This window comes from Paramisgurnus dabryanus, chromosome 4 (genome assembly GCF_030506205.2).
Source record: "Paramisgurnus dabryanus chromosome 4, PD_genome_1.1, whole genome shotgun sequence".
Classification (NCBI taxonomy): Eukaryota; Metazoa; Chordata; class Actinopteri; order Cypriniformes; family Cobitidae; genus Paramisgurnus; species Paramisgurnus dabryanus.
In genome coordinates this window covers 46,811,892-46,833,782 of record NC_133340.1, presented here as the reverse complement: position 1 = coordinate 46,833,782, position 21,891 = coordinate 46,811,892, and the positions used below count along the sequence as shown (strand labels likewise).

The following is a 21,891-nucleotide window of genomic DNA, read 5'->3' as shown; positions in this document are numbered from 1 at the left end:
CTGGTGTTTTGTCTGAATGCTAGGGTATGGCAACTGCCATACCCTGCCATACGCAAACGCTGCCCCTGGTTTTAACATACATTATACATTACTTGTGTGCATTTTGAAGCAAAACAAAGCTGTATTTTAAGATATGGCATTGCAAGTTGTTTTCAGTTTGGACAGCTCTTACATTTATTTTAGTCTAGGACTAGTCCCTTTCCGGGAAACTTCCCAGTAAACTTTATTTTACTTTACAATCATATACTTTTTTATTTAATACAAGAGTGAGTGCAGGTGCAAAAGGGGAGCTGGGCTCTTTGCTAAAGCCCCCCAACTGAAAAGCATGCAAGCCTACTCAATAAACTTTGTGAAATGCAAACTTTTATAAAGAAAAACGTTTGTTTTAGTTTACATATAAACACACATTGCTAGACAGTTAGGGACCACAATCTAATCAACATTTAAAATAATATTTATTTTAAATTGTAAACATTTTTATATGTAACATTTAATTATATTCCTCCAATTTTATGCACGTATATTTAAGAGCATAATTACAGCGCTTTTTACAATGTGTAAACTTTAAAAAGTTAGTGAGATGTTGGTTTTGCCGGTTGTTGATGAGTGACAGCTGTAAATAATCACAACACGCTTAACGCAGCCACGTCACAGGAGAACAAGTGAACAGTGTCCCAATGTGAAGTGAGCTAGAGTCCTTACCAGTGCCCAAACCTGCATACACATTCTCAACATCGGGAGGTTGGGAACGAATTGAGACACTCGCCGAGCAGCACCCACAGGCAGCTACAGTGGTTGGGTGCGCCGCTCTAATTTGCCCGTGTAGAACGTTGCGTCGCATTAGTTCCGCTTTTGGTGCTCGAGTGTAAAATCAAAATAAATTTATACTTTTTTATTTGGTCAGCACGGGGTGGCCAGGGACATGTCTACAGAGGCACGGGCCACCCTTGGCCTCCGTGTAGAACCGCCACTGCGAAAGAAACACTAGTATGTATATAACGGCGCATGTTTTATAAATTTGAGCAGAGCCGGTTTAGACGAGATTGGGCGAGAGGGCAATCAGGGAGGCACCAAGGGCTCCAAACTGTGACCAAAATGAGTTTTTGACACAGCGCGAGCAGTTTTCACTGCTGTTCACGCGTGTGCAGGGCAACCGTGACAACAACACAGAATGCAGGATCGGGTTTTACCGCTTATTTGCATGACGCGTCTCAATCGTTTACCGATGGGTCTACACAGCCCGGGTGAACCGCGAGAAGATGCGCCCGCGCGGGTTTAAAATTAAACATTGCAGAGATGAGAGATAGAGAAAACTTCTAGCCTACATTAACACAAAAAACATTACAGATTAGAAACGCACAGTTAAGGAAAACTGTGGATATCATAGAAGACGAGAAACTTGTAAAGGATACAAGTATGTATATTTCCCTGCCACTCATCTCATATGCTATATGGATATGTATTTATCTTATGCCTAGAATTAGCCAAGAGGGCTGTATGCTTCTTTAGTTCATAACTTTTTATTCTGAAATCAACCGCACAAATTTAAGTCTGTTTAGTATTTTTCAGTAATGGAGGTATTTTGGGAAAATGTGAATAATTGCAGGCTGATTTAAGGTGTGCTCAAAATTTTCTGCTTGCGCTTTTCACATTTTCTGTCAGGGGCTACAGTGCTCCAAATCACCAAAAAGTTAGCCCTGAATGACTAGACAAATTTTTTTTATACATTTTCAATGCTGGCTTATTTAAGGAAAGTGTAGTTCATGAGAAAGAACAACCAACCTACATGTAAGTGCACCTTCAAGAGACCAACGTTCCTGGTCCTCAGCACAGTTTTTGCCAGGTAGACAGATACATGTTGGATATGCTAATGGTATGGCTAATAGAATAGTATTTTACTATATTATTTTGATCTTAAATCTCATATTTCCCCTCTTCTCAATTACATACATAAACATGTTCACCAAATAATAAAAATTAGCTCATAAAACTAAAAAGAATAGCTTTTTTCCTCAAACATATTTTTATTTAACTTTATGTATGCAAAGCAGAGGGAAAAAATGAAAATTTATATATAACACAATTAAATAAGAGGGAGTACACAAGAGCAGTTCACAAACACATGACTACAAATAGGCCTACTACAGACAAACACCCAGGAGGCCAATTGTTAAAGCCAACTTAGAAGGCCAGATATCCTTATAATGCCAAGCTATCATAAAATGTCATTTTTCATTCATTAATAGGGAATTTTTCAATCATTAAATATATTCAAATATATATATGAAATATGTAAAATATAAATATATATTCAATAAATATAAAGTTTTTTAGACGATTATTATGTGCTATTTATTTGGAGGGGGTTCCCTTTTTCAGTTTCAGCACATGCCCCTCAAAAGGTCTGTGCACGGCCCTGGTAAAAACTATTACTATGATTTACTCAATATTTTTGGTGAAGCATTTTTACACTTAAAAAATTTTTGTAAATTTTCCTATCACAAATTAAACTGAGTAGTTGGAATCTAAAATATTAAAGCAAACAATAAAAAAATACTAGTGAAGTCTACTAAAAAATTGAGTTGATATCATTAAAAATGTTACTTAGATGTAGATGAAAATTTTGTGAATATTATTTAACTAAAATAAATTAGTTTTATTTACTTAATGTTATAAATTTATTTCATAATGAACCATCAATTATCAATGATAAACGAAGCAATTTGTACACGTTATTTTATTGAAAATGGCAAACATTGTACATGTTACAAAAACAGCTGAATAAACTCTGAGAGGTCTCTCAAATTCACAGCATGCAGAATCACCTCTTGAACCCAGACAGGTGAACCACCAGCACTTGTACCTGCAACAAAGATAACTTTATTTTAGCGGCTGTCCGCTGTGACTCTGGACGCTGCCACAGAGCGCCACTTAATAACATATTTGTCTCAAATCTTTAACGATTAACATAGGCTGCGATAGCATATTTTACATCTGGAAGTAAACTTTGTCTTACTAAACTCGCGCTATTTAATGCGAACGTCTGGTGTGGTGTCAGAAACTGTGAGTTGTCCTACATGAGACGCGGCGCTTCTCGACCGGTGTCCGACATCCTTAATAAAAAAGGTAAAATAAAGCATAGGAATATAATGTCGAGAGATAATTAATATAAATGTATATAAGCGTGTGAGCTCTGTAAAGCTCTGTTGTGTTATTCCGCTTCCATGAAAGGTCAAATAAGTCAGGGTGGAGCGAAACTGAGGTCCGGATTTCGGATCGCCTGACTATCACCCACTACAGATTTACACTTGTTTGTCTACAACCACATTATGCTGTAATAAAACAATCATAAATTATTATTTTACACACATTTCAAGTAGAACCGCTGTATTAACACTTTGGTGACCTGAATAAATGCGTAAAATAAAAATATTCACGATTAATCTAGCAGAATGTGCACAGAAAGCTGTTGTTGTACCCAGTTTATAGTATGGCTTTGAAAGTATTCAGATAAATACACCTTAAGTTGTTTACGCAAGGACACATCAAATATTTCATTAAAAACAAGTATAAATATTAATAAACTCAACACTTACCAGGATTTTTGAGGATTTTTGAGGTTGTTTGTCTTTCTGCAAGGGGCGCAATTTCTTCTGCTACTGATTTAAAAACCGTTGGCTTTGTGATTTTTAAATTTACATCTGATTTACTTTTTTTTGCCTAAATTCGCTCAAATAATAGAATGTAATAAATGTTTCACCAAAAATATTGAGTAAATCATAGTTCAAGTTATGCATGAAATGTACTAATTTTTTTGTTGATGTTAAATACATATGTTAACTTGAAATCAGAAATTATTACTGTTCTAAAAACTGAAATATATAAGTGTGACTTTTTCAAATATATTGATTCAAATTTACAACAAATATTAAGGATATCTATTAGAAATAATCTGTTAGTTAAATACTTATTTTATTTGATGTATACAACTAAATAATATCTTTACATTTTACACAAAAATATCTATTTATTTTTTAGTCATTTATTTTGGTTTGTCCAACTCAAAAAATCAACTTGGTGACATAAAGAGATTTTATTAAGTTATTTTAATCATTTATTTACAAAGCCACTGAATTATTTTTTACAGTGTGTGAACTCTGGCCAACTTTGGCGTTGTACCGAGATGAATCTAAAAATCTACTAATAGAGACTGTCAAATTTTAAACCATACATTTTCTACAAAGAGGAGGTTAACTGCACATTAACGTACTAGGGTATGAAAATGTTGTGAGCGTTTCTTACACGTTTTAATTCCTCAGACAAATATTTATATATAGTGAGCGTGGGGGAACATTGTGCCCAGGGGTCTCTGAATTCTTAGTCTGGCTTTGGTCAATTTACCAGGAACTACTAAAAGACCACTTATAAGATGTAGTTAGATATAATGTAATGTCAAAACATGAAACATATAATACATTATAACGTGTACTTATAATACACTATAACTATGGTAACTATGTGGAGTTCATCATGGCTTCATAAATCATTAAAATATTTAAAGTTGTAACCACACATAAGCAGTATTATAATGTATTGAAACTTCTGTTTTGATTATTTATAAGACAATGTTAGATTATAACATTTATTATAAAGCATTATACCTGCATTATAATGCATTACGAATGTCCATAATGCATTATAAATAGGGGGTTCATAGAAAGTTTCTTTAAAAAATAAGTACAACCTTATTGTGCCAGTGACTGATAAATCTTTAATATAAAAATTGTACAAGAATTCTGATACAAAGTTCAAGAGGTATTTGGACAAAAACTGAATAAAATTCCTTTTACAAATCATATGCATTTAATGCAAAATAAAATAGAATGAAATGCAGATAAAATAAAAGGTTGTGATACAAAAGACACCAAGAAATATTAAATCATTTAAAGAGGTTGTCAATCTGTCTGCCTTGTGGACAAAATGAACTACTTTAACAGCATTGGTAAGCCATCTATATCAGCATTAGTAAATCTATGTGATGTGAAGGTCATCTGATGCTGTTCATCAATGGGTAAAAAATAACAAATGAACAAGACAACTACAACAAACATCACATTAAAACAGGTTCACAAAATATTAAAAGTTCACAAAATATTTCAAGCTTATTTATTGTTGTTGCTGCACAAAAAGGAAATATTTTAGTTGCATTACAGAACTTCTTTCATGTAAATCAAACTGTAACAATGGTTTGATTTAGAATTAGAAATGCTTTAGTGTGAATTTTCTAGTGTGAAAAGAAAGTATTCCATTTGATCTGGTGTTTGTGCTTTATCACCCCATGTCCTCAAGATAACCGTGTTAAAAAAGAAACTTAAAATCACCTTTGCATGAGATTACATTCAGTATTAATGGACTGTGATGGTCCTGTTCTCAGAGCTACAGTGATCTAATGAAATATTTAAGGCTCACTTAGACTCACTTTTATGTGTTTTTTTTCCGTGAAACCATAAAAAACCCTTATGTTAGGAAAATAATATGCACAGATGATAATATGCACAGCTTTGCTGTGCATCTGGTTAGATTTTTAAAAGAAAAAAAAATGCTTGTTTTTCAATTTAAAAAAACCCAAACAGGAACAGAAGGGGGCGGTAGAGGATTAGCAAATAACTCACCAGACAAAATACATACAAAAAAAAAATCATTTTTTTCTGGTTCCTTCTGCACCCCTTTTTCTTTCTGATCCTCTTCTCCTGTGTAATAATTGACCCTAAAATCCTGCTCCACCTCTAATATCTGGCCACTATGACTACATTTTAATGTACAAACTTTACAACTACTCTTTACATCTGTAAAACTAAATTCATTAAAATGGGGTTTCCCTTGTGTCAGGTCTTTATAATGATTAAATCTGATTTGACATTAAGTGTGATTTGACAGTTTGAAAAATACAGAGGCCTAGAGGTTGATTACTTCTGTTTATAATATCACCCATTTGTATTTAAATGTGCTAAACTTTTTTCCAATTCGGTTGACTTTGGAAAAGCATTAGCATCTGTTAGTTTTAAAAGTGCTTTTGTTTTGAGGTTAACATGTGATTTTGCTGTTGTTTTCTAAAGCTGTTAGTAATACAGGAGTTGTCTTTGAGGGTGTCTGGAGTGGAACTCTCTTATAAACCTTATAGGCAGCAGGAAAATAAGCACTTCATTGACAGTAGGGGGAGACTCAGCTTTCTTTGCTCACTTTTCCCCTAGTTAGAAATACACAGACAACTAACACTTTATCTTACAGCAATCACGTGAACTTAAGCATACACTACGAGTCTCCATCTCTCTTTGTCTTCTCACTGTATTGCAGTTATGGCAGAGGGCAGGGTCCAATGACACTTCATTCACCTAATTTACACAGCACTTTGGTCCCAGAAAATGTCTGTAAAATTGGCAGACAGGCATCTGTGTGAAGACAGAATGTAAATGTAAAATGTTCTGAGATTGCCCTCGGAAAAAGGGACCTGGTAACATTGGCGTAAGATACACGGAAAACGTACTGTCTGAACAAGACGCAGAAGGCCATAAGGGGAGTGCTGTAGTGAGGACATGCGTGTCACCGCAACATAAAGTTATGGTTCAGCTCTTTAAAAACGAGGGTTTACATGCAGATTAACATTCACAACGAGAAATGTCTTGAATGAAGCAAATATCATGGCGCTAGTCACTATCAGCGCTGAAGCTGAGATCATTCAGCAGCATAAATGAATAACACATCATGCGCTCATTTGAGCTTAGAATAAACAAAAATGCATGCATCGCAACAAGAAAAGTTGTTTAGCTCTTCAAAACTGGGGTTTTAAATGCACATTAAGATTCACAATGAGAAATGTCTGCAAACTGGAATGAAGCTGAGAGAGCTTGTCAAATATCCACTCTGAGGCTGACATCATTTACCAGCATACAAGAACAGGCCGTCACGCACTCCTTTATAATCTTATCATAAACAAAAAATGCATGCGCATGGTTTCTAAAAGAGAGAAAATATGGATAATAATCAAACTTTAGACGTTGCAGAGAAAAAAATTACCAAGTGCAGGACTTTAAACATGTCACATGTTTTTATAGGATCTATACAGAATTTGTTTGAATGCACGCACAGATCTGGAAAATGATTGGCAGTGTGAATGGACCAAAATTCAAATGATCCCGGACAAATCCCGGATTAATTTTCCGTGTATTTTCTGTACTGTCTGTGTGAAAAGGGCTTTAGAGGCAAAGCTGAAAAATAGAGGAAGGGAAATGTTGGACTTCTTTTAATAACACAGTATTGTCATTTACAGAATAAGCTCTAAAAATGCTGAGTTTTTCAACTCATGGTTGGGTAAAATAACTACAAACCCAATGGTTAGATTTAAATTAACCTACGCTGGGTTGTTTTAACCCACACTGTAAAAAGATTCCGTAGAAATTACAGTATTACTGGCAGCTGGATTCCAGTAACTTACTGTAGATTTAAATTTATGTTAATTACCTGCAACAGTTTGTTCAAAGTTAAATGAAAATTACAAATTAGCAAGTCTTTATCTTTACAGAATAAAACTACAATAACAGCCTCAAGCAAAGCATTTTGTGAAACAAAATCTGAAGGAAAAAACTGAAAAAGGTTGATGAGGATTTTTGGTTCCCAGAATGCTTTGCATGAGGCTGTTATTTAAAATTTTGTAAGACAAAGACTTGTTAATGTTTAATGTTCATTTAACTTTGAAGAAACTGTTGTCAATAAATAACATAAATGTAAATTTACAGTAAGTTACTGGCATCCAGCTGCCAGTAATACTGTAATTTCTACAAAATCTTTTTACAGTGCATGGTTGGGTCATATCAGGGCCGGCGCTACCTATAGGCAGAGTAGGCAAATGCCTAGGGCCTCAAGCTCGGAAGGGGGCCTCCGTAACTGCTAAATCCATGTTCGCTAGTCCGACAATCACTACTGACAGCAAGCAATAGATGAAGTTTTAATGTGAGTTCGACTTTATGCGGCGCCGCTGCATAAAAATAAACTTAGCATTGTTCTTCTGTGTATCAACATAATTTCAGGACAGATCAAACTTGAGCGCTGCTGACTCTGTTTAGACACTTTGAATGCGTGTGCATGATAGCATCACGTTGGGAACTGACAATAGTACAGTTAAAAATGTTTGTATTAAAAGTCAAACAGCAAACAAAACTGACGTTACCTAAAATAAACTGTCTGTATGGCATGTCCTCTACACTTATTTTAGTTTTCAAATCATGAAAATATGATGCATATTTATTGAAAAAAAATATTTATTATTCTGCTCTGTAGTTTGTCTGTTTAATTTCCAATGGCAGCTGATTTGTTTGGATATTTAATGTATAAAAAGGTATTGAAATACATATGAATATATCTATAGTCTGATAGATAACTTTATTAACTCTGCATCCGCAACAACAACAAATTTGACCTACATTAAAATGGTTAACAGATGTGGTTTTGCATAATTTCCAATTACATTTTAACATTAATTTAATCAATTTGTTAACTTGATAAAACAGAAAAGTAATAGGGAAAAGATGCTTAATCACTGTATAGTGCTTAAATGATTTCTTACAGGGTAGAAAAAAAACTTTTTCGCATTATTCTGAAAGTTAGAGGTGTGTGGGGGGCCTCCAAAATGAATGTTGCCTAGGGCCTCCAAATATCTAGAACCGGCCCTGGGTCAGATATGGACATTTTCTATGTTCATTTATCCGAGTGGTTGGGTTTGTGCATACTGTATTATACCCAACCATAGGTTGAATCAATCCAGCATTTACGTGAGTGTAGGTTTACTTAATGAATTGATGTGAGGTAATGGTTCAGAAATACATTGGAGCATTGGAACATTATATTGTTAATAATGCATATACTATTGTTTCCTCTCCTAATTCCATCCGCACCCCCCCCCCATGTCTTTATCCAGCTTTAATACTTTTAAACCACATTGAGTACAAGTATTGCTTTACTGCATTTATTCAAATTGACAGCAACTGATAGCAATGGGATTAGTTGTTAAAAGTGAGCTAAAAGTAATAAGTAGCCATACCACAGATACAAAATAATGCCCATATGTACGTACTTTTTAACTGTATAATATTTAGTACCAATTTCCCCATTGTCTTGTTATGCTTAAATGGGTTAAAAGATTCAGACAGTTTGCAGAGGATTAAATGGATCAAATTAATAAAGACAAAAGAGAGACTAAATGTTTTACAGTAACACTACATGCAGTTAAAAGATTGCCTTCCTAATCTTTGAGCAAATTCAGCAATTAACCATACATTTTACTGGTAACACTTATTTTTTCCTTCATGTCAAATGTGATTACTCTCATATGAAGATATGGCATTTCTGTTAAAGGTTCAGTAATTACAGCTGGCACTGTGTTCTTAAAAATGTTACTTTCATGTTGGACAACCATCATTATGTTTTATCCATAAAATAATACCACTCATATAGTTGCAAAGTGCAAAACTGGTTTTTGTTCTTTTATTTTTATACTAAAGCTATAAACATAAGAAAATAAAAGAAAAAAATGTATCTTTTTTAGAGCTAAAGGCATGCCAGCTCTATCTGAATATCTAACAGGTAGATAAAACAAGTCACAAGTCACATGAATTTAATTTCTCTTTTTAAGGTAAAACATGTTAAACCCAACATAAAAGAACTAGGTAAATCCTACTTTGCCTTGATTAACTTTCAAAGTGAATGTTTTGGACAACCAACCCACCCGTAACACAAAAAAAGAAAAAAATCAACCATCAATACAAATGTTTTACACCAAAGCCCCTCAGGACATTATTATTTACATATTTAAGCCATTCATGCTCTTGTAAGGGATACTTAAAAGCTGTCATTACACAAATACATCAAGTTTTTTTTATCATTATTATCATTTCTGCAGGCAACAGTAACAAATAAAAGATCAAAAAGACTTCTGAGTCAGGCATAGAGGGTCCTATGTTGTCTAATGTTCAGTCATATGCTTCCAAAAACAAAAAATGTAAAATGGGCACAATGCTGCTTTCGGTTTTGAGATAATCTATGCTCTTCATACGATGTTATGTAATGGCTGCTGTGCAGTGGAGAGGAGGCTGTTACACGGAGTAGGGTAAGTAGCCATTAAGCCCATGTACCCTTTAAGCCACTTTCAACTTTGACGTCAAATAATAAAAAAGAGAAAATCATATTTTATGCAGCTCATTATTTTAACCAGTTCAGTAATTTGTTTGTTCGCTGACATTTTTATTGCATTCCAATCACGTTTATCAATGTTAAGTTAAACCACTGATCTATATAAATGACTGGATTGCGCATGACGTCACACTTGTGAAGCCACTGCGCCGCCATGTTGGTATACCCAAACGTTCTATTAAATCAATGGACGTTATCAGATTTTAATGATAAAACATCACTTTACTCGTCTTCGTTTTTATATCTGAAGTTACCATGTACATTATTACAACACAAACGTCCTAAGCATGTAAATAGTTATTTACTGAAAGTTGTACATTTTGCGTTTTAATCAGTTATTATACATTCATCTTTATTACAGTATCAGATCAGCAGACAGACCGAAGCATATTTAGTATTAATGACAATAAACGTGCTCATTCTGAAATCTAAATCTTTGTACCGTATGTGCATGCAATAATTTGCTGGTTTTGTAATTATGTTATCTAAACTTACAAGTTACCTAAACTTATTTAGAGAAATAACGCTGACCGTCACCGTGTAGCTGAATGTCAAACAAAACTTTATTTATACCCGTGTCATTAACAGAATGCAGCAGACACACTCACCTTAACGTTTTTTTATAAATCCATTATCCTGCCCGATTAAAACATAAACATTGCAAATAACACCAGAATTAACAAAATAATTAACGTACACATATCCTTAAAAATAATCTTATTTTTAAGTAACCGATACGCTGTACAGGGGGTACATTTTGATCATGATTTTGAATGGAAGTCAATGACGCCCTCTGCCTGTTGGGTATACCAAGATGGCCGCTCGAACTCTGCGCTGGCTTCACCTCACGCAGTTACGTCAAGCGTTCTATGCGCAATCCAGTCATTTATATAGATCAGTGAGTTAAACGCATTTATGTGGATGCTCTCTCAGTAGACCTCACACAAAGTCACCCCTAAACTTTGGTGTTTCAGGACCTTTCCGAAATAATTTCTGCAATATTTTGCCATTTCTTTGGTAATTGCATTGATATTATGTCAAATGAGAGATACATTTTTAGTTTTTTTGTGTTTGAACAATTACTGCATTATCTTTTTATATCATATTTCTTTAAATGAAAAGATTTTATTAGCTTGCACACAAAGCTAATTTCAGGGTCAAACCAGCCTTTTTTTGAAGATTTTGAAGATTGCCAAAAAATTAAGCATGTAAACTACAAACACTATGGGACTGTTTCCCAAACAGGGTTTAGATTAATCCAGCAGCAAGGCCTTAGTAATATTATGAGATTGAAGTAGTTTTTACAAAAAACAATACTGTGAATAAAGACAGTATGTCGGATCTTTTCAAATTAAGATAGCTCAAAAATGCATTTTAGTCTGGGACTAGGATATGCCCTGTCCGGGACACCACCCCTGAACGTTTTGTGATTCATTTTACATTCATCAACAAATAAATATATCATAAATAATTTTGTAGAGCAAATTATTTTAAATTATTGCATAAGGGTTGCATTCGAACAGTTTTGAATACTGCATGTTAATAATGTTGAATGTTATTAAGTACAGGCACTCGCAAACATTGGTAAATTTTTTTTTTTACGTTTTCCTGTCACTGAAAAAATATATTAATGTTTTACTTCAAAATTAGTCATTTTTATATTTTGTGAATCAATCGTGAAGTGGGTTTATATGGAACACGTGGGCTTAAATGGTACCAATTAATCCCACTCCAGACTTCTGACTTTATTCATAAAATATCTTTATTTTATATTCTAAAATGTACATCAACTAATTCATTTATTTTCAAATGAGAGATAAATCTGGCATTTTACCAAATTTTATACTATCTTAATATTTATTTTAAAAAATGGATTAAAAGATTTTGGTGGGCTTAATGGGTACACTTACCCTACATGTAGCTTGGGGCAACAGGGTAGGGAAGGATGTCTGTTCTAATCAACCATTGTGGTATAGGGGGCATTTTTGTGTAGGTTGGGGTTTTGGCTATGCCTGTTTCTGCTTCTTACAGAAGAAAACATCATGTTACAGCCAGGTACTTTGCATTTGTGCATTTCACGCAGATGAACAGTTTTGTAGTGCACCCGAAGAGTACCTTTGTTACTATACATTTTGTGGCAGATGGTGCAAAGGATGCCATTTGCTCCATTACCTCCACTAGATGGCAAGATATATGGTGAGATTGTTGGGTCACAGCGTTGAAACTCATCCTCTAGGTTTTCTACTCGTCGGTCTTTCCTGGTCTCTTCCCCATCCCTACCCTCCAGTGGCACATCCCCAGTGCTGAGGTTGCAGTCATCAATGTCACTTGTACCATCCAGGTCATCCAGCAGGATGCCCTCATCGCTACCGTCATCAGACTCCTGTGAGGACTGCACACTGCCACTTGACTGTATGCTGGAGGTGGTGCTCAGGTCCAGAACCATGTAGTCATCAGTGGTGCCATGATAATAGCCGTTGCTGTGTGAATATACTGTAGTGGCTGAAGATCCCATCTTCTGGTAGCCTATGCCTTGTTGTGGGCCACTGACTGGACTCTCCACCCCCTCAAGTCCCAAATTGTGGCCAGCATAGATCTTTGACAAGAACTCAGCACGCAGATCCTTAGGCAGGGTCGTAAGCTGGGGGTCCAGTACAATGTCATCTAGCTCTTTGGTCAGTAGTTTGCGGTGCAGGTTGATGTTGGAGCTATGTCTGTAAAAGAGAGAGGACAGGGTTCATTTTGCAATTTAAACTGAAAGCTATTATTGATGCTTAGTGCAAACATAAAAATAACTTATTCACAGTAATCTGATTATTCTACAGTGTTGGCCAAAATTATTGGAACACCTAACAGATCTGAAAATACTGACTTTTTTGCCTCCAAAAGATTATTTAATTTCATAATAATCATTGCCCTGAGCACAAGAAGTATCAGATTAAGAGAGTAGTATTGTTTTATCCACATTTAACTTTAATATTTGAAACGTCCACTTTTTGCGGGCCATTCAATAGGAAAGCCTTTGGCTTGAGGTGCAGAAGGCATGGGATAACATAACAGATAAAGTTCTGAGGAAATATTTTTACACTATGCCAGAGAGATGTGCTGCTGCAATTGTTGCAAAAAGTGGACATACCAAATTTTTACATCCTAAGACCTTGTGTTTTTCACATACATGGACATCACATTTTTTGTTGTTTGCACCATAATACTTAATTCTGTGTAACTGGAACCTGTTGTACACAAACATGGACAATTACACTGCTTCATGTTCAAATAAAAATAATTGGTTATTATATGTATTGGTTCTTCCTAACCCCAAATAGCTGTAAGCAATCTAAAATGCAAGCCAAACCAAAGCTCGGGTCTTAGGAGGTTAAAGTTAAAAGTGGATAAAAACAGTATGACTAACTTCATCTGATATTTGTTTTGCTCAGAGCAACCATCATTATAAAATGAAATCATGTTTTGGAGGCAAAAAAGTCAATATTTTCAGATCTGTCAGGTGTTGTAATAATTTTGGCCACCGCTATAGGACAATCATTGTGCTAGTATCTTACACATTCTATTACTGTAAAGATTTCTAATCATGTCAATTTCTAATCATGTTTTTTTTTTCATTTGTTTTTTATTAACTTGTATTAGAGCCAACTATAAGAGCCCACATTTCTGACACAGCAGAGAGTTCAATCACTCTAACTCTGCTTAGACAGTATTGTGCTTAAGTGTTTACTTCTGTCAGCACCTCTGCAGGCATGCACAAATGCAATTGACTCTGACTCAATTAAATACTCCACCACATTGAATGGAAGTTTATCAATTGATTTGAGCTGTGGTAATGCAATATTTGAGGAAAACTCAATATCATATTATCTCAGACTTGGACAGCATTAGCACATTGATTCACTCTTAAAGGTAGCGTAATAGAGAACCATAAACTGTTCGTGTAAGTCTCACTTTAATAAAGATGGACTTTCTCTCACCTGAGTGCAGAATCGCATAGCACACAGCAAGAGAAAGTGCATTTGCATCAATTCATCTTAGCCTGAATTTATTTTCTTAGAACTTGATCTGCTGTTAGACAACTGCTCAAGAAATCACTTTACACAAAACTGAGACTATGCAATGTCGGACCTCATGATGTGCAACTAAAACTTAAATAATGCTATAGTGTCACCAAAATCAAAAGCAAGCCAACCTAGTAGAATGGGGTAACAGAGACAGAAAATTAAGAAAGAAACACAACCAAGGAATTAATGAGAATAGAGGCTTTGCGACTCTCTGAGTGCTATAAAACAACTACCCACTGGATTTGCAATCTAAAGCTATTAGTTATATAGAATATGTACAACAAAACTGAAAAAAGACCTCAGAGATACCTGGCCATGCAAAAGATTTTAAAGAAATAGTTATGGATGACAAAAAAATGAAGTGTAAATAAATGAATAAATAAATGTAGAAAAACATAAATAAACACATAAATGCAGAAATAAATAAATGTAGAAATGCAGAAATGGATAATTAATTAATTTATTAAATAAATTCAGAAATAAATTAATAAATTAAGGTTGAAATACAAAATAAATGAATTAATAAATACATAAATGCAGAATTAAACAAGTAATTAATTAAATGCAAAAGTAAATAAATGCAGACATATATATATATTGTTTTGTCAAAAGTTATTTTTGCACCATTTGTTTTGTTATAATACATTTATTACTATTTATTTCTACATTTATTTATTTTGACATTTATTTATGCATTTTTTACATCTATTTATTTATGTATTTCTGTGTCTGTATGTTAATAAGGTAGGTGGTCCCAACCTCTCTCAATGCAGGATTAGTTCGTGGAAAGGATCGTTATGGCTGTGCAGAAATATTAACTGTAATTTGTTTGATTCATTGTTTTCATGCTTTTCAAGGTCTGTATAATGACAGTTATAGAAAAGCCCATGACTCTTTATCCGTTGCAGACGAGGGATAAGAAGTCAGTGATTGACAGCACAATGCAATCCTGTTCACCTCCAAAAATATAAAGTATAATGTCTGTTTCTTTGAGAAATAAAGATTATGATTCATTCAGTGTAGGTGAGAGTCACAGTATTTTTGATTAAAAAAAATGACAAAATAAATCTTCAGTTTAAGTTAGATTTTTATTATAGATCATTTAAATGTGCTTTTGTAGTTTGGGCAAAAAGGACCTCTGGCAACAGTGTTTTTTGGTTATTTGCCTTTTTTGAAATTGCTAAAAGCCACAGTGACTGTTTAAAACACACTTGATAAAATGTAAGTGATTTAATGGTAAATGTATGAGTTTTTGCATCAATCCATGAGCTTGTGGCAATCCATGCTGACCTGCTTCGGCTTTGCTCACGCATGGAGTATGAATGCTAACTTGTTAATATGACTGCCAAAAAATATGCGTCGCTCACGCGGTGCTCAGTCATGCGGTGCAAAGCCATTCCATTAGTAACTGATATTGATCATATCCAGCATGCTAAATGTGTTCACTCATGCCTGCGGAGCCTACGTCAATCAGTAGCAGTAGTTTCTAAAAACTCCTGTTTAACCAATCCTGCATTGAGAGAGGTTGGGACCACCTACATTATTAACATACGGACACAGAAATACATAAATAAATAAATAAATAAATGTAGAAATGCGAAAATAAATGTTAAAATAAATAAATGTAGACATACAGAAATAAACGTAGAATAAATGTGGTATAACAAAAATGGGTGCATTTATTCATTTATGCTTTTAATTAATTAGTTATTTATTTCAGCATTTATTTAATTCTGCATTTATGTTTTTTGTTATTTCTTTTTTTCTTTATTTATTTATTTACACTTAAGTCATTTTTCGTCTTCCATAGGTAGCCTAAACGTAACTGACAAAAAGATTACACAATGTTGTAGAGCTTACCAGCAGTGCCATGGTTGATGCAGTCAAAAAGGGTCCCTTTTCTTTAATTATTTAGTTCCCTATCCGACATTCTCCTGCAAGAAGTAAAAATAAATTCAATAGAGGGACCCTTTCTGTTGATACAGGAGCGGACCACTAAAGCATCATCATTAACGGAGGGATGATTTTCTGTGAATAAATGTTTAAATATTTGTCATACATGCTGTGCATCTGTCTACTACTGTATTTAAGCATAGTTACTAGGGGTAGGCGATAAACCGGTAGGTATGATAAACCGGTAGAAATTTGTCAACCTATGCAGGTTGCACGCTTAATTCATGTTACTGTGTGCGTGGTAATAAAAACGCAACGTTTGCACAAATATTTAACACTGCAGTTTTAAATGTGCTTTTAAGCCATTGAAACACAAACAACTGGGCTATATGTGCGCTGTTTCTGTGTGAGAGGAGCGCGCAAGCCATGCATCCACTGCTCATTAAGCTTGCATTTTTGCTGCTTTATTGGCCTTAAATATATCGAATTTGCATCAAAATGCCGGTCTTTGCAAGTATCCTCATAAATACAGTCATTTAGGTCTTCGAAGACAGTAAACAACTAAAAAAAGAAAACGTATGCCTAACAGTACTGGATATGGAATTTGGTCTTAAAGGGTTACCTTAAGTTACCTAATAATGCTCCTGTCATTCATGTTAATCAAACAGGTGAGAGAAATTTAAGTGACTAAATTATTTTTGTACCTTTAAAGGAAAACACCACAATTTTTAAATATTTTACTATGTTCTTACCTCAACTTAGACAAATAAATACCTATCTTTTTTCAATGCGTGTACTTAATCTTTGTACAGCGCGTCAGAATGTGTTAGCATTTAGCCTAGCACCATTCATTCCTTAGGATCCAAACAGGGATGAATTTAGAAGCCATCAAACCCTTCCTTGTTTTCCCTATTTAAAGGCATGAGTAGTAACACGAGTAAGTATGGTGGCACAAAATAAAAAGTTTTTTTTTCTAAGCGGATAAAAATGAAAACTATATTTTATGGGGGAAGAGCACTTAGTTTGCAGCACTTCGACCTTGGGACGCAGTAACGTCATCACTACTGACTGCTCCACCTCTCGCTTAAACTTCTGTCAATATTACTGTGCCTGAGGTCGAAGTGCTGCAAACTAAGTGCTCTTACGCCATACAATTTAGTTCTCATTTTTATCCGCTTAAAACAATCTTCACATTTTATTTGGTGCCACCATACTTATTCGTGTAACTACTCATGTAACCGTCTTTAAATAGGGAAAACATGGAAGTGTCTGGTGGCTTCTAAATTCATCCCTGTTTGGATCCTAAAAAATTAATGGGTCTAGGCCAGGGGTTCTCAAAGTCCGGACTCCGGTCTGGATCCGGACCCGATGGGAACTTGATCCGGACCCGCGTCCACTTCATATTACAAGTGCATTAATTTCTATGTGATTGATAAAATGTGTGCATTTGCTACTTTACAAATGCATATTAAACTTGTTAACCATTCGTTTACTTTTTTTTGCTTTTTAGATTTAAGAGTTAATAAAACGAGTTATTCAAAAATGTCCTAACGCTGTAGCCATTACACCCAGATATTACGCACAGCTACTTCATGTACTACGGCTCTTGATCAGTAAGTCCTTATCAATCTGAAATCACTGTTGGTTTGAGTTGTTTAAAACATGCATTTGAAAAAGCAACACTCTGCATACATAATCTTTATACATATTCTTCATTATCATGAAATACCTGAAAAGGTTTGAAGAACAGCAATATAAATATATCCTTAATACATTTCCTGGAGCTGCGTGTGTCTAGTTCTTCGTCTGCAGCGCATATTAAGTTTCTGCCCAAGAGCGCCCCCTGGCTTTTGGATGTAGCGGCAGTTCACCGTAATTCATTGAGAAGCAAAGCAAGCATCATCAGCCAATTTATAGGTGCACCCCTAACTTTGGTCAGTGTCTCTGCCTACCAACCACACTTTTTTGCCATGGTTTATGCATCTGATGGAGAACAAACTGTGCCATTTCTCTAATTAGGTTGCTCTGTATTTTGCACCTGGTTACTTTTGACATATTTCTTGTGTTTGTTTAAAAAAAATTATAACTTTCAATGCAAAATACACTTATTTTTTACCCAAACTATTTGTTTTGATTTGTTATATAAACAAATGATGTACATAAAGTTTTTCCGGACCTATGAAAATGATGAGAATTCAGATTTGGACCTTTGAATGTAAACTTTGAGAACCCCTGGTCTAGGCTAAATGCTAACACATTCACGATGTGCTGTACAAAGATTAAGTGCACGCATTGAAAAAAGATAGGTATGTATAAATTTGTCTAAGTTGAGGTAAGAACATGTTGTGTTTTTTTCTTTTAAAGGTCACATATTGTCAAATCTGAAATTTCATGGCTTTTATCATGATAACTGAGGTCTAGGGGCTATATAAGTACCATATAAATTTCAAAACAGTCATTTCACAGTCAAATTCACACAGCTTGCTTGAAGTAGCTGTGATTTTTCACAAGCCATTGTGACTTCCGTAAAAACCTGACGTCAGGAATACTTATGGCGCTTTTCCATTGCATAGTACCCCACGGTTTAGTTTAGTTTGGGTCGGGTCAGCTCACCTCCCTTTGGAGTGGTTAGCTTTTCCATCGAGTTTAGTATCACTTCGCAGTGGGAGGGATTATAGGCGTGTCGTTATTTGCGCTGCTGCCTACTGCCGTGACATCATACAAGTGAGAGCGTTGTTCATTCCCATACATTAATTTATTTCTCACTCTAACACAAAATTAAAATTAGCCACCACAAATAGATGTTTGCACAGAGCCGGCGCCAGACCATAACTAACAGGGGGCCATTTGGCTTCCAACGGGGGGGCACGCAATAGCAACAATAACTTGCAAAAACAAGACATTAAACAACAAATACAGTGCAAGCACACATACACTCATACAACTGGTACAGTCTGTCAGCTCATTTCCTGTATAAAGCGCAAAGACCACACACTATGCGCAAAACTATTGAACTTCGACCGCGACGTGAGCGCAAGCTGAGGGTCCTGTAGATTTGTAAATTCCACCTCGACCTCTAATCTCTGAGTTTGAGCCAGTCTGTGTTTGCATGAAGTCAGATGAAGCAGGCGGTGCTGATTCGTTCTAAATGTTCTAATATTCATATTTTACACGATCCATAAAATGCCGCGAAAAAACACGTTGCTAGTATCAAGTCACAAATATGCTAAAGACGTAAGACGGGTGAGATGCGGCAATACATCCAATCAGAGAAACTGGTCTATTTTAATAAAAGAAAACATATTTCAACTATATTTTTCTCATTTGATTACATTACAAGTCATGAAACATTCAATGTTTAATTTATTTTAATTATTCTTGATATATATTAAATTAATAAAAAACTTTGTAGGGGGGCACAACAACCTGTTTGGGGGGCACTGCCCGCGAATGCCCCCCCTTGACGCCTGCCCTGTGTTTGCACATAACGTTTATCACAACCTCTGTCTCACATGACAGTTTCTGTTGAAACCCCCGCTGAGCCTCACTGAAGTTGCATTTAAGCATATATAATGTTCCGCCACAAACTGCAAGTTTGGAAAAAAACTGTTATGGTGTCCCTGATTCTCAACCTGTGGATGTTTTTCGTTGCTAAAATGGAGTTTGGGAACTTATAGCAGAGCACAGATGACAACATGTTTGCTCGAGACAGCGCAAGCTAGCACTATAAGGTCAAGCTAATTACATTATAACGATGACGCTGGTAGTGTAGTGACGATTCTCTCAGACCAATCAGTGATCTACAGTGTTTTCACGTCACGTTTGGTATCGGCTCGGGTTGCTTGGAACCCCAACCGAGGTGGTACGAAAAAAAGTATTGAGTACCACGTACTGCACCCAATGGAAAAGCTCCCAAAAGTAAGCTGACCCGATCCAAACTAAACCAAATCGTGGGGTACTATGCAATGGAAAAGCTCCATTTGTCACTGCCTTCAGTCACCACCCTGAGCATTGTCACCATCCATCACCCCACCCCTTTCAGCCAAACAAACCCCCAATGAATATTGCACCATGTCGAGAAAACGCAGTTAAATCATTTGGATATCAGGAAACTAAATCATTGCACAGGCTTCTGAAAAACATTAATATATGAGACCAATGGTTAAGGTTCATCTATTCGGAAATTCCACAACAATTAGTTCAAGCTTAGCTGTCTGTTCTACACATTTCACAAGTGACAGCTTCATAGGCCTTACTGCGGTCACGTGACTCATGCCGCGGGTCTGAGCCCCTCACCATCATCACCAACAAAAAAAAACCTTGGCCTGCACTTGTGTGTGTATGTGGGGATGTTATACACATTGCAGCTTGTTAACAACCACAGCTTGTTAACTGAACATTAACTGTTAACTGATATGATTGTAATATTAAATTGTCATTGAGTAAAAATACAGTTGACGGTTGTCTGTGACTCAGTAAAAGCAATATAAACATTTTATTTAATTTGAACATGCAAACAGTCGCAACAGATCAACAGCAGAATCAGGATTCATACATTATCAAATTTTCACGCAACATAATGAGCACGTGATAAGTCCAGAGGATTAATATCCAAAGAGGTCAGATTGTCTCTTTTTCATCTGGCCTACCACAGTGGCCATTTCTAAAGCAAGACACATGTAAAAAAAATTTGCTTTCTCTGTTTGTGGAAAAAGAAAGACGTTTATGGTAGGGATCTAGGACAGAGGCAGTCTGCCTGGACGCGCGTGAGACAGAGACGGACCATGTCATCTTGCGCACACATGCGTCCCCATGCAGTTTCCAAGCTAAACTCAAGCACGGACACATATGCATATGCAAGTGATTTCTCATACAAATGGTTGCTTTACCAGACCGCCAGGGCAGCAGTAATTTGCGTCAGTTACAGGCCATTCATAAATGAAGGATCTAAAAGTGGCGAAATGTCTCTAGGCACGTGTGGACACGCAAAATGTGTTAAAAAATTTTTTCTTTTAACTGATAATATTAATTGTTCAAGTTGTTAAATGTGTGAAATTGCAGAAATGTTAAAGAAAAATAATATTCACTTTACATGTTCCTTAAGTAATTTGCACATGTTTTGTATTGACGATAAATAAATCATGCATGTTATTTAACTCGTTGTTTTGCCAATAAACTGCGGGAATTTGTTGATTACCGACCGTGGTAAGAAAAAATCAAAAAAGGGCCAGCTGGTCATCAATGTTGCACAGTTCAATGTCGGTTTCTCCAAGAATCTACTCTTGCAGGCCCTACGTTGTTGGATCCGACCTCAAATCCACAAAAATCTTAAATAAACTTTTCATACATTTTCAGTAGGGATACATAATAAACCACATGCACATCACGTCAGTACAGATGGTTCCTTGATTAGTATGATTGCCAGCCAGTGTCAGCATTTTTTATGATTTTCACAAAAGTGTAATGCCTCAAAGAAAAATTTCTTCTTTAAATATATAAACAAACAATATATAAATTAAAAGAACTTAAAAAAACCTGTTTCATCCTACCTTTTGTGCTCTTTTTATCACCTGGTCAGTTTTTATACTGGTCAGTTTCTTCAAAAATACCAAATTTTAGCATAAGCTTAGATAACTGCATTTTTGTGAAGGACTTTTGATAGAGATCAACGGTTATGCAATGCTAA

General features: G+C 35.4%; 1 protein-coding gene across 4 annotated transcripts in view; it reads right to left on the bottom strand.

The window, feature by feature from the left end:
* Positions 1-7,837: 7,837 nt before the first annotated feature.
* bnc2 (basonuclin zinc finger protein 2) overlaps positions 7,838-21,891 on the bottom strand; it is a 437,581-nt gene continuing 423,527 nt past the window's right edge. For all 4 annotated transcript variants that reach the window (XM_065254835.2, XM_065254838.2, XM_065254836.2 and 1 more), the window contains one exon: positions 7,838-12,956. In XM_065254835.2, the coding sequence (XP_065110907.1) occupies positions 12,197-12,956 (760 nt within the window). In that variant the 3' untranslated portion in view covers positions 7,838-12,196. The remainder of the gene's footprint in view (positions 12,957-21,891) is intronic.